Consider the following 18,500-nt stretch of genomic DNA (forward strand, 5'->3'; position numbering starts at 1 on the left):
AGATGAAGATATGGGTGTTGTGTAGGACCATTGAGTGGGTTGTTAGTACGTAGAGAGATGAAGATATGGGTGTTGTGTAGGACCATTGAGTGGGTTGTTAGTACGTAGAGATGAAGATATGGGTGTTGTGTAGGACCATTGAGTGGGTTGTTAGTACGTAGAAATGAAGATATGGGTGTTGTGTAGGACCATTGAGTGGGTTGTTAGTACGTAGAGAGATGAAGATATGGGTGTTGTGTAGGACCATTGAGTGGGTTGTTAGTACGTAGAGAGATGAAGATATGGGTGTTGTGTAGGACCATTGAGTGGGTTGTTAGTACGTAGAGATGAAGATATGGGTGTTATGTAGGACTATTGAGTGGGTTGTTAGTACGTAGAGATGAAGATATGGGTGTTGTGTAGGACCATTGAGTGGGTTGTTAGTACGTATAGAGATGAAGATATGGGTGTTGTGTAGGACCATTGAGTGGGTTGTTAGTACGTAGAGAGATGAAGATATGAGTGTTGTGTAGGACCATTGAGTGGGTTGTTAGTACGTATAGAGATGAAGATATGGGTGTTGTGTAGGACCATTGAGTGGGTTGTTAGTACGTAGAGAGATGAAGATATGGGTGTTGTGTATGACCATTGAGTGGGTTGTTAGTACGTAGAGAGATGAAGATATGGGTGTTGTGTAGGACCATTGAGTGGGTTGTTAGTACGTATAGAGATGAAGATATGGGTGTTGTGTAGGACCATTGAGTGGGTTGTTAGTACGTAGAGAGATGAAGATATGGGTGTTGTGTATGACCATTGAGTGGGTTGTTAGTACGTAGAGAGATGAAGATATGGGTGTTGTGTAGGACCATTGAGTGGGTTGTTAGTACGTAGAGAGATGAAGATATGGGTGTTGTGTAGGACCATTGAGTGGGTTGTTAGTACGTAGAGAGATGAAGATATGGGTGTTGTGTAGGACCATTGAGTGGGTTGTTAGTACGTAGAGAGATGAAGATATGGGTGTTGTGTAGGACCATTGGGTGGGTTGTTAGTACGTAGAGATGAAGATATGGGTGTTGTGTAGGACCATTGAGTGAGTTGTTAGTACGTAGAGAGATGAAGATATGGGTGTTGTGTATGACCATTGAGTGGGTTGTTAGTACGTAGAGAGATGAAGATATGGGTGTTGTGTAGGACCATTGAGTGGGTTGTTAGTACGTAGAGAGATGAAGATATGGGTGTTGTGTAGGACCATTGAGTGGGTTGTTAGTACGTAGAGATGAAGATATGGGTGTTGTGTAGGACCATTGGGTGAGTTGTTAGTACGTATAGAGATGAAGATATGGGTGTTGTGTAGGACTATTGGGTGGGTTGTTAGTACGTATAGAGATGAAGATATGGGTGTTGTGTAGGATCATTGAGTGGGTTGTTAGTACGTATAGAGATGAAGATATGGGTGTTGTGTAGGACCATTGAGTGAGTTGTAAAACATTAGCCTTGCAGTCTTTGTAACAGTTGGTAACTGTCACTGTCTGTCACAGGTTGTTGTGTATTTAACACCCCCGTTATTGACGAGGATCCTAATTAATGTAGACCGTTGTGTAGTTATTGGGTTGTGAGTACTTGCTGTAGTTGATTATTATCACACAATATTAAATGGACGATCTAGCCCTGATGTAGTGCCCGGTTCACGTCCGATGACATTTTACAGTCCATATTCAAAATCGTCCAAGACACAACTCGCACTCCTTTCGCTAAAACTATTTTAATCAGATCAATTGCAGATTTTTATATAATTCATTTCCATTTATAAATCATCTAATCTCTCTTAATCTGCGATTACAAATCAATACCAGATTCTAGCTATTTCCAATTAACATCAATATCTTGTCCAATTTCCTAACGTTCTACAATGACGAGTCGTTCAGCGTCACTCGTCATTTGATGTAATCCCGTCCACCGATAGACCACTCTAATGATATCACGTTTATGTTCTAACATTTCTAACTGTCGTAATTGATCATGAAGAACGCAATGACCCTCATCATGGCGCTTAATATGATGGCTTTGATCACGAGATACAGACTGTAGCTAGATATTACAGGACATACCCGGATATAGATATTACAGGAATAACCCGGATATAGATATTACAGGAATTACCCAGATATAGATATTACAGGAATTACCCAGATATATATATTAAAGGAAATACCCGGATATAGATATTACAGGAATTACCCAGATATAGATATTACAGGAATAACCCGGATATAGATATTACAGGATATACCCGGATATAGATATTACAGGACATACCCGGATATAGATATTACAGGAAATACCCAGATATATATATTAAAGGAAATACCCGGATATAGATATTACAGGATATATCCAGATATAGATATTACAGGAAATACCCAGATATAAATATTACAGGATATACCCGGAAATAGATATTACAGGAAATACCCAGATATAGATATTACAGGAAATACCCAGATATAGATATTACAGAAATAACCTGGATATAGATATTACAGGAATTACCCGGATATAGGTATTACAGGACATACCATATATCTTACGGCTATTGTATAAACTCCATAAACTATATATATCTTACGACTGTTGTATCAACTCCATGAACTATATATATCTTACGACTATTGTATAAACTATATATATCTTACGACTGTTGTATCAACTCCGTAAACTATATATATCTTAAGACTATTGTATAAACTCCATAAACTATATATATCTTACGATTGTTGTATAAACTCCATAAACTATATATATCTTACGACTGTTGTATCAACTCCATAAACTATATATATCTTACGACTGTTGTATAAACACCATAAACTATATATATCTTACGACTGTTGTATAAACTATATATATCGTACGACTATTGTATCAACTCCATAAACTATATATATCTTACGACTATTGTATAAACTCCATAAACTATATATATCTTACGACTGTTGTATAAACTCCATAAACTATATATATCTTACGACTGTTGTATCAACTCCATAAACTATATATATCTTACGACTGTTGTATCAACTCCATAAACAATATATATCTTACGACTGTTGTATAAACACCATAAACTATATATATCTTACGACTGTTGTATAAACTTGATAAACTATATAAATATTATATCTTACGACTATTGTATAAACTCCATAAACTATATATATCTTACGACTATTGTATAAACTCCATAAACTATATATATCTTACGACTGTTGTATAAACTCCATAAACTATATATATCTTACGACTATTGTATAAACTCCATAAACTATATATATCTTACGACTATTGTATAAACTCCATAAACTATATATATCTTACGACTGTTGTATAAACTCCATAAACTATATATATCTTACGACTGTTGTATAAACTCCATAAACTATATATATCTTACGACTATTGTATAAACTCCATAAACTATATATATCTTACGACTATTGTATAAACACCATAAACTATATATATCTTACGACTGTTGTATAAACTTGATAAACTATATATATCTTACGACTGTTGTATAAACTCCATAAACTATATATATCTTACGACTATTGTATAAACTCTATAAACTATATATATCTTACGACTGTTGTATAAACACCATAAACTATATATATCTTACGACTGTTGTATAAACTTGATAAACTATATATATCTTACGACTATTGTATAAACTCCATAAACTATATATATCTTACGACTGTTGTATCAACTCCATAAACTATATATATCTTACGACTGTTGTATAAACTATATATATCGTACGACTGTTGTATAAACTCCATAAACTATATATATCTTACGACTGTTGTATCAACTCCATAAACTATATATATCTTACGATTGTTGTATAAACTCCATAAACTATATATATCGTACGACTATTGTAAAAACTCCATAAACTATATATATCTTACGACTGTTTTATCAACTCCATAAACTATATATATCTTACGACTATTGTATAAACTCCATAAACTATATATATCTTACGACTGTTGTATAAACTCCATAAACTATATATATCTTACGACTGTTGTATAAACTCCATAAACTATATATATCTTACGACTATTGTATAAACTCCATAAACTATATATATCTTACGACTGTTTTATAAGATGCTGTGACTTCTTTTATTTACAAAATTAAATTGATTTAAGTTCATATCTTTTTCTGGATTCCTGGAATAAAAACCTGATATACTGGCCTTCACTGAGTTACGGAAGTTCGATTTATCGCTTACGGAAGTTCGATTTATCGCTTACGGAAGGAAAAGTATTTTAAAGTCATTTCTATGTTATCTATGTTTGCCTGTTTACACAATCTTGTATCTGACGGCTAAATAACTGTATCAATGTTGACTTATATATATCTATGTGATAACTTATTATTTCCATCAACAGCGATGTCACTGAGTACAGACATCCTCGGTGATGATTTATACATTAACAAAATTCGATAACCTATCTTGAGAGTCCATTTAGTACATAAGATTGCAAAACATACTATTGGATGTTACATGGACCATTTGGAACCACTCTATATTTATTATTTAGGAACATTGTCCTCATTTTTCTGTGACGTACAGCACGGGTTTGTTTGTCACATGTAATGACATCGATTTCAGTTAACCAACGACAGCATGACAATTATTAACTAACCAATGACAGCCCGACAATTATAAACTAACCAATGACAGTATGACAATTATAAACTAACCAATGACAGCCCGACAATTATAAACTAACCAATGAAAGCTGGCCAACGACAATGAGCACTGCCAACCGGCCAACGCCAACTAACCAGTAACAATTAGCCAACGACGGCTGACCAATGACAGCCGGCCAACGAGAATTAACAATGACAATCGGCCAACGACAGCTAACCATTGACAACTAGTCAACGACAATTAACCAATGACAAACGGTAATTGACAATTAACAATGACAATCTGCAAATGACAACCGGCCAACGGTAACTAACTTATGACAACTTATCATTAATGATTGATCAATGACAACCGACTAACAACAATTAACCAATGACAACCGGCCAACGACAACTAGCCAATGACAACCGGCCAACGACAACTAGCCAATGACAACCGGCCAACGACAACTAGCCAATGACAATTGGAATTTGTAAGTTTGTTATCGGTTTTATTTATCTAAACAAAAATATATTATTTCAACAGACCTTTTTAGAATATCACTATTCTATATTTTATAATGGTTAAGATGACTGATCCTCGATATTAAATTATGTTTTATACTTTGTAACTATATACTTGTACAATGTAATTGTGATGTATGGCCCTTAAATAAATAAATTGATTGATTGATTGATTGATTGATTGATTGATTGATTGATTGATTGATTGATCGATTGATTCATTGATTGATATTTCTTAGTTAGTGCCTTTAGATAAGAAACAACAGTTCCATTCAATAAGTCATGTTACCGAGCACGGGTCTACAGCTTAAATACAATTTGATTTTAGTATCTGTTTCGGGATTGGTATTCGTGTTTTATCTGGCCTAAGTAAGGAACCCGCCGACAGTTTCCGTCGCTCTTTAGTTTTGATTCTAGTTTTGTGTGTGTAATGGTATACTTTTTCATCTTCACGTGCGAACTATGAAAATTTATTGTTTTTGGAAGCTGATTGTAATTGGCTGCCAAATCTATCGTAAACCACAAACCTTGGATGTCATGACATGGATGTGCATCACCACAATATGGTCCCAAAATGTTAGTTAAGTTAGTACTGTGTGTCAGCCATACCACTACACAACCACATGGTGACTCCTGGCGCCATGGAACCCTGGTCCACAGTGTGATTACACGTCCTGGCCGTGAATTACAGTGTTGTTGGTCCGCGATCTTTATGTTGACGTTCTTGGCCAGCTTTTGTCCAATTTGTATCGGCGTTATCTTATAACATGATCAATCTTTCCCAGCCAGAATCTGAACAATGTTCACTTTTTGATGATGTTAAAATTTGTTTCTAAAAAATAGTTACATAGACTGACATTGTTTCTACATTAAGACATAGTTACATAGACTGACACTGTTTCTACATTAAGACATAGTTACATAGACTGACACGGTTTCTGTATTAAGACATAGTTACATAGACTGACACTGTTTCTGTATCAAGACATAGTTACATAGACTGACATTGTTTCTGTATTAAGACATAGTTACATAGACTGACACTGTTTCTGTATTTAGACATAGTTACATAGACTGACACTGTTTCTACATTAAGACATAGTTACATAGACTGACACTGTTTCTACATTAAGACATAGTTACATAGACTGACACTCTTTCTGTATTAAGACATAGTTACATAGACTGACACTGTTTCTGTATTAAGACATAGTTACATAGACTGACACTGTTTCTGTATTAAGACATAGTTACATAGACTGACACTGTTTCTACATTAAGACATAGTTACATAGACTGACACTGTTTCTGTATTAAGACATAGTTACATAGACTGACATTGTTTCTACATTAAGACATAGTTACATAGACTGACACTGTTTCTACATTAAGACATAGTTACATAGACTGACACTGTTTCTGTATTAAGACATAGTTACATAGACTGACACGGTTTCTGTATTAAGACATTAAGACATAGTTACATAGACTGACGCTGTTTCTACATTAGATATAGTTACACAGACTGACACTGTTTATGTATTAAGACATAGTTACGTAGACTGACACTGTTTCTACATTAAGACATAGTTACATAGACTGACACTGTTTCTACATTAAGACATAGTTACATAGACTGACACTCTTTCTGTATTAAGACATAGTTACATAGACTGACACTGTTTCTGTATTAAGACATAGTTACATAGACTGACAATGTATCAACACTATATCCTACACGTTTTCCATTGTCAGTTTTTTATGTGAATATGTTAACACCGAAAGCCTTTCAGGTAGATTTCATTGTAATGTGTCAGATTTAATCACACAGTTTATAGTTTGTGCCGTCTGTAATTTGTTACCAAGTAAACAATCTGTATGCTCTATGTAACGACTTACCTGTCATATCTCCAAAGTCTTGTACCAAAACATGCTTTTTTTCATTTGCTTTAGACTTGACAACTAATTCCTTCGGTACAATCTATGGGGTCATAACAACATTTTACTGGGTTTCAATAAAAAGAAGTAATTTCCAGCTCGCTAAATGGAAAACAAATTGACATTAAGATTGTAATAATTGTGATTTTATTGTATATTCGCGGTTATACCTGTAGATTCATTACTCGTGGTAATATTTGGTTATGTAGCTTAAAAGTTACAATATGAAGAGAAGTTTTAAGCATATGTTTTGTATAAATGGTATGTACATGTAAATCCGTCTCGAACATTTGTACGGGGATACTAAGCGCTATGTTAAACCGACTGTGTATAGTATATCAGATTAGAGTTGGCTCTGACGGTTTATTAATGCTATATTTAGTCAATCTGGTCGGCATTCATATATACTTAATTCTTAAATCCTGTTCATATCCACATGTTTATGTGGCTACCAACATTTTACCGTTTGTATTTCTGTTCCAGGTTTCGACTGGGGATGATGCACGTCACGGAGCTCGCCTTCAGCCAATTAATACGTGTCTGTATCAGTACGTTCGGACGAACAATTATTGGATAAGAATTGTAACCGAGATACTAAAGCTTCCATGACGTGGTAACTCTTACCTGACAGGTGCTCGATCTATAATTAATGTAGTAGTATCGCGCAGTGTTGATCCAATTATAAAGACTCTCTGCATCTCTGGTCAACCAGTCACGTGACTTACAGAGGACCTATATAGGGATTATATCGGAGTGAAAGGGTCTAAGTAGGACCGCTTATATGTGTTGATCAAGTGTATTGGAGATCCAGAATTAGGCAGCATCGTACAAATCTAATTCTAATATTACTGCATCTCTAACTCCTAAATAGGTGAATCATTAAAGAATCCAGAGTCTAACTGGGTAAACTGTCCCATAAGTGGTACTGTGGAGCCGGCTGCCTAAGGCGGCACAGTCGTATATTGGTGTCGCCTACTATGCGAAGGGCTCTATTGAACCGGAAAACACCGTCTCGATCATCGACTTCAGAAAACAGATTAAACCAAGTGTGATACACATTTTCGCTAACTGTAGAGGATTATAAATAATTACAACAAAGAATCAAGCTTAGACCAGTGGGATTCCATATTTTGTACATAATATATCGTATGTGTATATAGATATTTGATGTGGTGAATTTGACGTTTCGCTGTTAGAGAGGACCAGTTCTGATATTACATGATGTTACAACGTAAGTGATATATTTTGGAGAGTGTTATGGTGAAATCGCTGATGTGATTTAAGGTTTTGATAACATAATACGTGTATATAGCACACTGGGGTCGTTAATCTGTGGGCGACAGGAGGATTAACGTCTAATTCGTTTGTACAGTTGGAGTACAACACACGAGTATATTCAGCAGTATATAAAGTGACAATCTAAAAAAGGACGAAGGGTTCATTACAACATCATCTGTCGGGGACAATAGTATTCGGTCATAGTTGGAGGCGTACACGGTGAACAATCATTTTATAACCCATTACATGTCGGCGATGTAGAGTTCGGTGTAAGTTAAATATCATGTGAATCGTAAATTTGGAACAGTCTAATGACATTCCTGGAAAAAATGTCCAAAATGGTCTTCCAGATATGTTCCTAATTGTGTCAAAAAGTGTATGGAGTCTTTTCGCCATGGAATTAAAGCCTACACACGTTTTTGTGGAAACTGATTATGGGTGCAAACCTCAGCGACTATATTTCCAATTTGGCATGTAAGGAGTCCTTGGGAATTATTGGTCCACACCTCATCCTGTCTGGTCGTGTTACTGTTGACGGGGATCGATATTGGAAGCAGGGTTCGTGATTTGACTGAGAGAGTAACGGACGGCTCCATTATTACGAGTATTGATCGCCATACACCCCCTATAACGGGGAGTATTTTCATCGCCTTGTATGTGGAAAAAAATGTACCCTCAAATGGACTCAAAATACAATTTATCCGGTTTTTAACACACACGTGACGGGATTCTGATATTAAACTTGGATTTGTGTTTATAACTGCCGATGACCGTTGTTAAACTTTTTATAACTATCTGGAAAAGTGTGTTTGTTTACTTTCCATGACAGAAATGTCCGTTAGATGTCCTCGGCTGTTGCCTGTACTGAAATGTAAACAATCTCGTGTGTTCGGATATTCTGTGACGTGGATCGTAACTTCGTGCTATTATGACTTCTTACAGTAAAATACTGCTGTTTGGACAGTTTTTTCTATGATGATTCAAACCTCTGTCACTTCCATTCTTGCCAATAGCTCCTGAGGAAGAGAAAAACCATGGCAAATTTGGTGTTCAATAAAACATTAGCAGTTTTACCAGACCTTGCCTTGGATAACGACACAGCGGTGATATACACAACTAGATTTAACTCTAGCTTATCGGGCAACAGTTCGGCATTTCCAGGAAATGATACGACAATTGCCGAAGGGTACCCCCCTCGTCCCGATTCTCGGTACGAGGTTTGGCAACAAGTGCTGATCACGATGGTCCTTGTAATGTTGACCACGGGGACTGTGATAGGAAACTCGCTCGTGTGTATAGCAGTAGGCATTGTGAAGCGCCTACAGACGCCCTCCAACCTCCTCATCCTGTCACTGGCGGTGTCTGACCTGCTGGTGGCGATTTGTGTGATGCCTTTCAATGCCGCCTACGAGGTGATGTCATATTGGTCACTAGGTGAGGTCGTGTGTGACCTCTTTACGTCATTGGATGTTATCTTGTGTACAGCTTCCATTCTGAACCTCTGTATGATCAGTGTTGACCGCTACTTCGTCATCACCAGGCCGTTCAAATACGCCATGAGAAGGACGCCGCGTCTCATGGGTCTGATGATTGCCGGTGTGTGGAGCACTTCTGTCGTTATTTCTATCCCGCCTTTACTGGGGTGGAAAACAGAACGGCCGCCATGGCATTGTTTAATAAGCCAAGAAATAGGATACCAAATCTATGCAACCCTCTGTGCCTTTTACCTCCCTCTTACTGTTATGTTAGTCGTATATTTCCGAATCTGGAAAGTATCTTCAAGACTTATGAAATCGGAAAACAAATCGAAATTGGGGAGCATTGATAAAGGTAATGACCAAATATACTTACCTTCTAAAAAGTCATCGAAAAGTAGCGGAATAAGTGAAAATACTATAGTGGGCAATGGAAATCTGAAAAACGGAAATTACGATGGTGACGACCCATCGATGGAGATGTTAGGACACACTAACAATGTAAAGGCGAGTAACGGGAAGAGGAGATTTACACTGAGGTCGTTCCTTACTAAAAGTACCAAGATGGTGTCGTCCTCAAAAGAGGCGAAAGCTACAAAGACACTTGGGGTAATAATGGGTGGCTTTGTTGCCTGCTGGCTTCCCTTCTTCATCCTGGCGGTAATCCGCCCATTCTGCGGTGCCCAGGAGCAATACTGTTCCATCCCGCCGTGGTTAGGTAGTGTTTTCGTGTGGCTAGGGTATTTTAACTCATTTTTAAACCCTTTAATCTACGCACGTTTCAATAGAGAGTTTAGAACTCCATTTAAAGAAATTTTATGCTTCCGATGTAAGGGTATAAATTCTCGCATTCGCTCGGAAAGTTATGTGGAACAATACGGACCCGATCCAACCTTCCGAGACAGTTTACGGCCTCCCACGGAGACGATCGTCAGGTACAACAGCCAAGGACACACTATTGTGCATGTCGGAAACGGTAATGCATGTCCGGATGAGAGTAAGCTGTGACGAGCTCGTATTTATTTAAAACGATACTGTCATAGAAAGTGAAAGCAATGCCATCAAATGGTAAATACGAATGTGCCAATTGTTAGGATTCTAACCACATACACACCATAACTTATAAATATTAGAGACATATTAAACGTCACTCTGTCGAGTTTTGTTAGTAAAGAGCAATACGACTTGCAGAGATATATTAAATATATCTCTGTGATGTCATTGACATTCGGCGTCACGAATGACGTCATGTTGTATATAGAAAGTATATCGTTATGCCTTAAATTGCCTGAATGGGTGACGTGCACTGTAAGTATGTGCTTCAGATTAAATTGTCTACTGTTGCCATTGTTGATGTACTGTGATAGATTGGCGGGGTGTCTACATTTATGTGATAACGCTAATCCACACTCTTTATATTCAAACGTAAAAATTGAATTGAAAAAAAAATCGAATCCATACACTTGGTTATGTTTTGGACCCATGAACAGTAACGATTAGATCTTAAAACTACATAACTGATGGCACCCCTCCTATTACCCATCAATAAGCGTTTATAGGACCTTGTTATCCATCAATAAGCGTTTATAGGACCTTGTTATCCATCAAGCGTTTATAAGACATTGTTGTTAGACTTATACGCCAGAGTTATTGCCCTTGCCATGTTTTTTTAGAGTTATACAAACAGTGAGTCCACGAAGCGCCCTCTTGTCCATTACAAAGTTTGCTTAGAACATTGTCCCATTAGTCCGATATACGTGTATATTGACATTGTTTATGTGTGACAGTGATACAAACTAGTGCAACCGATTTTATTCAATGCAATTTAAATAATTAATTAGGTAACTGTTTATACTTTATTGCCAGACAAATATGTTCGTATTTGTGCGTATTGAATATGTTTCCGCTTACTTTTGATTTAATAGTTAGATGTTAATGAAACAATAGGAAGATGTCAGCCATTCTTCAGTCAAATATTTTAAAAAAAAACATATGATCTACGATATTTCGTCACCAAAACATCGTCCTTTTTATTTGATGTAACCAATGTAATGTAATTTCAAAAAATGTGAAAGTTTCTCTTACCTTGAGTTTAACTCGTGAAATGCGATTTGTATATGTTCAAAATTGGTAGTTAATTATTATCGGTGCGATGATGAGTTGACGGAAAACAATCGTCAAAATTTTCTTAATTACGACACCGACACTAAAACAAAAAACAAAGTGACTTTTCTTTTTTTAATTTATCAATTCCCATTAAACTGGAAATTTATTTCTCACGTGAATATCGTAGACCCTATGACAATTGTTTGCTTGGATGTTTTGAATGTTTTAATTGAAACGAGTTCTAAGCTTACTCTGTAGACTAAGAGGCCAATCATCGTCATAAATTGTTCATGCATGTAATACATAATGTAAAAAACGATGTGTACGTCACACAAAAATGATGTTTAGCCATTTTTTCAACATCAGAGAGTGCTGGCCCTGGGAAATATCAATGAATACCTTCATTAGTTGTGGTCTATACATTACGGCACGATTATAAAGCATAATATCAATGAGTCATAATTGTTTGCGATTTTTTATCGAAAAATTATTGTAAATAGCTTTGTTATCTGTAAGATATACCAGTTAATGTTGACTCCATAATCGTCGATGTTAGGCCAGTTTTCGACCTCACATCGCCGGTGTGAGGCCAGATTTCGACCCCACATCGCCGGTGTGAGGCCAGTTTTCGACCCCACATCGCCGGTGTGAGGCCAGATTTCGACCCCACATCGCCGGTGTGAGGCCAGTTTTCGACCCCACATCGCCGGTGTGAGGCCAGATTTCCCGTCGTGTTAACAATGTTGAGACATTGACACATTTACACAGCATTGGCTGAAAACCAAATTATCGGTATTATAATAACCAGTTCTTCTCATGTTCTGGGATCAATTCAAAAGTTCTTTCAGCTCAAAGAATAACATAGATAAGCGCGCGGGACTGTACGTGTATGTTAAATCATTATCGATCGTTCTAGGATATTTCATATATATGAACTGGGAATCGAATGACATCGTAATGGCGAACATTTCATCACCTGTGTAATCTGGGGGTGTAAGGTCACTTTGTACTGGTTAACGACGTACCCAGTCAACTGACAAACTTAGATGTATTTACTGACACTGTTATTTTCGGACGAACAGGAGTATGATAACATCGCTGATAAAATTACAATATATCCCCGCTACAAACAGATTTATAACAACCGCCAGGATCCAATTCTACTGACTAATAGGGTTTTATCTACGGTATATCGAAACTAACGTGGGGTCATACTGAAGTGACATTAGGGTTCAGAAAAAGCTTGTAGAAATAATATATATGTCTCGCATATAAGGGATTTCATACCTTTTTAATTGAATATTGTTGAAAGATTTACAAATACGACAAGATGTCATCAACGTTTTTTTTTAATTCCATGCTGTAGATACTGACCTGATAACGTGATGAGTACTGTCCACGACGATAAATATTAACTATAATGGCCGCAGCCTCCGTGAGCAGCATGAACCGGATATTGTGTGAGGGAATGAATTTAATGTAGCAATAAAGGCGACGATTGGTGTGGATATCACTTCCTCTGGTTAGGCGTGGTCAGTGAAATAAGGTAGTGATGACGTCCTGTGTGTTAATACAGAGTCGGTATAACGAGGTAGTGATGACGCCCTGGGTGTTAATACAGGGTCGGTATAACAAGGTAGTGATGACGTCCTGGGTGTTAACACAGAGTCGGTATAACAAGGTAGTGATGACGTCCTGGGTGTTAACACAGAGTCGGAATAACAAGGTAGCGATGACGTCCTGGGTGTTAACAGAGTCGGTATAACAAGGTAGTGATGACGCCCTGGGTGTTAACACAGAGTCGGTATAACGAGGTAGTGATGACATGACGCCCTGGTTGTTAACACAGAGTCGGAATAACAAGGTAGTGATGACGTCCTGGGTGTTAACACAGAGTCGGTATAACGAGGTAGTGATGACGTCCTGGGTGTTAACACAGAGTCGGTATAACAAGGTAGTGATGACGTCCTGGGGTGTAACAGAGTCGGTATAACAAGGTAGTGATGACGTCCTGGGTGTTAACACAGAGTCGGTATAACAAGGTAGTGATGACGCCCTGGGTGTTAATACAGAGTCGGTATAACAAGGTAGTGATGGCGTCCTGGGTGTTGACACAGAGTCGGTATAACAAGGTAGTGATGACGTCCTGGGTGTTAACACAGAGTCGGAATAACAAGGTAGCGATGACGTCCTGGGTGTTAACAGAGTCGGTATAACAAGGTAGTGATGACGCCCTTGGTGTTAACACAGAGTCGGAATAACAAGGTAGTGATGACGTCCTGGGTGTTAACACAGAGTCGGTATAACAAGGTAGTGGTGACGTCTTGAGTGTTAACACAGAGTCGGTATAACAAGGTAGTGATGACGCCCTGGGTGTTAATACAGAGTCGGTATAACAAGGTAGCGATGACGTCCTGGGTGTTAACACAGAGTCGGAATAACAAGGTAGCGATGACGTCCTGGGTGTTAACACAGAGTCGGTATAACGAGGTAGTGATGACGTCCTGGGTGTTAACACAGAGTCGGTATAACAAGGTAGTGATGACGTCCTGTGTGTTAATACAGAGTCGGTATAACGAGGTAGTGATGACGTCCTGTGTGTTAATACAGAGTCGGTATAACAAGGTAGCGATGACGTCCTGGGTGTTAATACAGGGTCGGTATAACAAGGTAGTGATGACGTCCTGTGTGTTAATACAGAGTCGGTATAACGAGGTAGTGATGACGTCCTGTGTGTTAATACAGAGTCGGTATAACAAGGTAGTGATGACGTCCTGTGTGTTAATACAGAGTCGGTATAACAAGGTAGCGATGACGTCCTGGGTGTTAATACAGGGTCGGTATAACAAGGTAGCGATGACGTCCTGGGTGTTAATACAGGGTCGGTATAACAAGGTAGTGATGACGTCTTGAGTGTTAATACAGAGTCGGTATAACAAGGTAGCGATGACGTCCTGGGTGTTAACACAGAGTCGGTATAACGAGGTAGTGATGACGTCCTGGGTGTTAACACAGAGTCGGTATAACAAGGTAGTGATGACGTCTTGAGTGTTAACACAGAGTCGGTATAACAAGGTAGGGATGACGTCCTGGGTGTTAACACAGGGTCGGTATAACAAGGTAGTGATGGCGTCCTGGGTGTTGACACAGAGTCGGTATAACAAGGTAGTGATGACGCCCTGGGTGTTAACACAGAGTCGGTATAACAAGGTAGCGATGACGTCCTGGGTGTTAACACAGAGTCGGTATAACAAGGTAGCGATGACGTCCTGAGTGTTAACACAGAGTCGGTATAACAAGGTATTGATGGCGTCCTGGGTGTTGACACAGAGTCGGTATAACAAGGTAGTGATGACGCCCTGGTTGTTAACACAGAGTCGGTATAACAAGGTAGTGATGACGTCCTGGGTGTTAACACAGAGTCGGTATAACAAGGTAGGGATGACGTCCTGGGTGTTAACACAGGGTCGGTATAACAAGGTAGTGATGGCGTCCTGGGTGTTGACACAGAGTCGGTATAACAAGGTAGTGAAGACGTCCTGGGTGTTAACACAGAGTCGGAATAACAAGGTAGCGATGACGTCCTGGGTGTTAACAGAGTCGGTATAACAAGGTAGTGATGACGCCCTGGGTGTTAACACAGAGTCGGAATAACAAGGTAGTGATGACGTCCTGGGTGTTAACACAGGGTCGGTATAACAAGGTAGTGATGACGTCTTGAGTGTTAACACAGAGTCGGTATAACAAGGTAGGGATGACGTCCTGGGTGTTAACACAGGGTCGGTATAACAAGGTAGTGATGGCGTCCTGGGTGTTAACACAGAGTCGGTATAACGAGGTAGTGATGACGTCCTGGGTGTTAACACAGAGTCGGTATAACAAGGTAGTGATGACGTCCTGGGTGTTGACACAGATCGTCAGTTGTTATTAAAACACTAGTTATTCAATATTCGACCAAATCGTTCGACATTTTTACAACATCGATGTCTATAAAATGAAATATTATCTGTCAATGTTTTCCAATATAAGATCCCAAGACTTGATTATATTTTTTTTTTGCTTATTTTTTCATTATTATTATTATTATTGGAAATTCTGTAATCTGCTACTGCTGACAACCAACACATATCTACGTTGTTTTATCTGATTTTAAATCAATTATATCTGGATTTAAAATCCAAAGTTATCAAAACTGTATGCATAATTAAAGCAATACCATTTTACATGTCGATTTTTTTTCTGAAGGTAGTTAAGTTGGATTCCGTTACATCCTGTTACAGTGATGTCAATAGCACCCAGTGTCCTATTGGGACTCTGTTGTAATCATTTCCTGAGGATGTTTCATAAACCAACTGGGCGTATTTTCGAACCTTACATTATTTGCATAATTAATGACGTTGTGTTATATACACAGAGTTTCACTAGTATTTCGTGCATTCGTTACTTCGTCTCATCATTTCACGGTTGACTGTCACTCGTGCCGCCAGCACTCTCATTAATGTTTTTGGTAAGACATTGCTGAATTGTGTTACCTATATCCCATATATACATCTAATGACAAGTCAGTATAGACTGGAGTATATGTCGTGGTTTTTACACTCTCCGCTAGGTTTCGCTTCGAAAATTTTCACGAGCGCAGCCTAGCGGAGAGAACTGGTACTAAGGCAGGTAATCCAGGCTGAATGTCGGTATAACATACGTAATATTGTGTTTACGTTTTACACACCAATGCGGTAGCATCATACTACCAGTATCTGCTGAGGGTTACCATGACAATGGTAACAATGTATCAATGTTGTATTCCGGGATTCCTGGGTGACGACTAATACCGGTTGTTGTAGAGGTGTATCATTGTTACGGCTTGTGATCAAAAGTGGTGTACTAGAAAGGAGTAGACTTTACATAAAAAGATCTGACGATCCACAATGGTACTTCTCAAAATAACTTATCGGGCACTCATTGTCGAAAATTGTTAAAAACAATGGATCATATACAAAAACAAAATGTATACATTGTGTTAGAAGCGAGGACTGAAAACCTCCGAATACAAATTGTGTGGCTCAACTATCGGAGTCTGTGTGTTACATTGATATTTCTTCATCCTACATTTATTAAAACGAACTGGTGATAAAAAGATGGAAGCACTTGCTGTAACCAAACGGGTCTACTCCAGTCTAGGATAGTTGGTACAAAGTGCTGTATCAGCACCAGCTGTTCCAAGTCCACAAGATAATGTCTACCAATCAGAAAATCTCTATCATGTGACAGCCATGTGATGGTCACGTGATATGTTATTATTATAGCAAATCAATATTGAGTTGTCTTCCTTTAAATATCTTTATTTGAAGATCAAAACCCTCAAACTGGTGAATCCCTTTAATGTTTCTATACAGAGATTGATAGAATTACCTTGTACCTTGGAACAACTGAGTACCACGTGATGTACCAAGTGATATACCACGTGATGTACCAAGTGATGTACCACGTGATGTACCACGTGAGGTACCACGTGATGTACCACGTGATGTACCACTTGAGGTGCCACGTGATGTACCACTTGAGGTACCACGTGATGTACAACTTGAGGTACCACGTGATGTACCACTTGAGGTGCCACGTGATGTACAACTTGACATGCCACGTGAGGTACTACTGCTAGCACTCACTCACTTCTCATTACTGGCTTTGTGCGTTGATATTACAGATTCTTGGACATAATATAATAAACTGTTATTTATTTAAATCCAATGTTTTATCTTTTATTCTTTACAGTATGGTTTACGGTAATTTGTCCTTATATAGCACCATTTACATACCGTATCCTATTTAACTATTTACGGTTACATATCCTTTGATAACACCATATATATAACACCATTTAAGATAACGTTTCTATATATAACACAATTTACGGTAACGTATCTATATATAACACCATTTACGGTAACGTGTCGCTATATAACACCATTTACGGTAGGGTATCTATATATAACACCATTTACGGTAACGTATCTATATATAACACCATTTACGGTAACGTATCTATATATAACACCATTTACGGTAACGTGTCGCTATATAACACCATTTACAGTAACGTATCTATATATAACACCATTTACGGTAACGTATCTATAGAAATATCAACAACAGTACAAATCTGGTGAAATATTAACAACAGTACAAATCTGGTGAAATATTAACAACAGTACAAATCTGGAGAAATATCAACAACAGTACAAATCTGGTGAAATATTAACAACAGTACAAATCTGGTGAAATATCAACAACAGTACAAATCTGGACAAATATTAACAACAGTACAAATCTGGTGAAATATCAACAACAGCACAAATCTATAGAAATATCAACAACAGTACAAATCTGGAGAAATATAAACAACAGTACAAATCTGGACAAATATTAACAACAGTACAAATCTGGTGAAATATCAACAACAGCACAAATCTATAGAAATATCAACAACAGTAC

General features: G+C 37.9%; 1 protein-coding gene across 13 annotated transcripts in view; it reads left to right on the forward strand.

Moving 5' to 3' along the window:
• The window catches only part of LOC117339113 (5-hydroxytryptamine receptor 1A-like), a 51,974-nt gene extending 34,223 nt beyond the window's left edge, over positions 1 to 17,751 (forward strand). The window contains exons 2-6 of one of the 13 annotated variants that reach the window (XM_033900508.1): positions 7,633 to 13,812; positions 13,873 to 13,962; positions 14,006 to 14,185; positions 14,274 to 14,308; positions 14,364 to 14,581. In XM_033900508.1, the coding sequence (XP_033756399.1) occupies positions 9,462 to 10,910 (1,449 nt within the window). In that variant the 5' untranslated portion in view covers positions 7,633 to 9,461 and the 3' untranslated portion in view covers positions 10,911 to 13,812; positions 13,873 to 13,962; positions 14,006 to 14,185; positions 14,274 to 14,308; positions 14,364 to 14,581. The other 12 variants (XM_033900506.1, XM_033900507.1, XM_033900511.1 and 9 more) reach the window with 12 other exon arrangements.
• The last annotated feature ends 749 nt before the right edge of the window (positions 17,752 to 18,500 follow it).

This window comes from Pecten maximus, chromosome 12 (genome assembly GCF_902652985.1).
Source record: "Pecten maximus chromosome 12, xPecMax1.1, whole genome shotgun sequence".
NCBI lineage: Eukaryota > Metazoa > Mollusca > Bivalvia > Pectinida > Pectinidae > Pecten > Pecten maximus.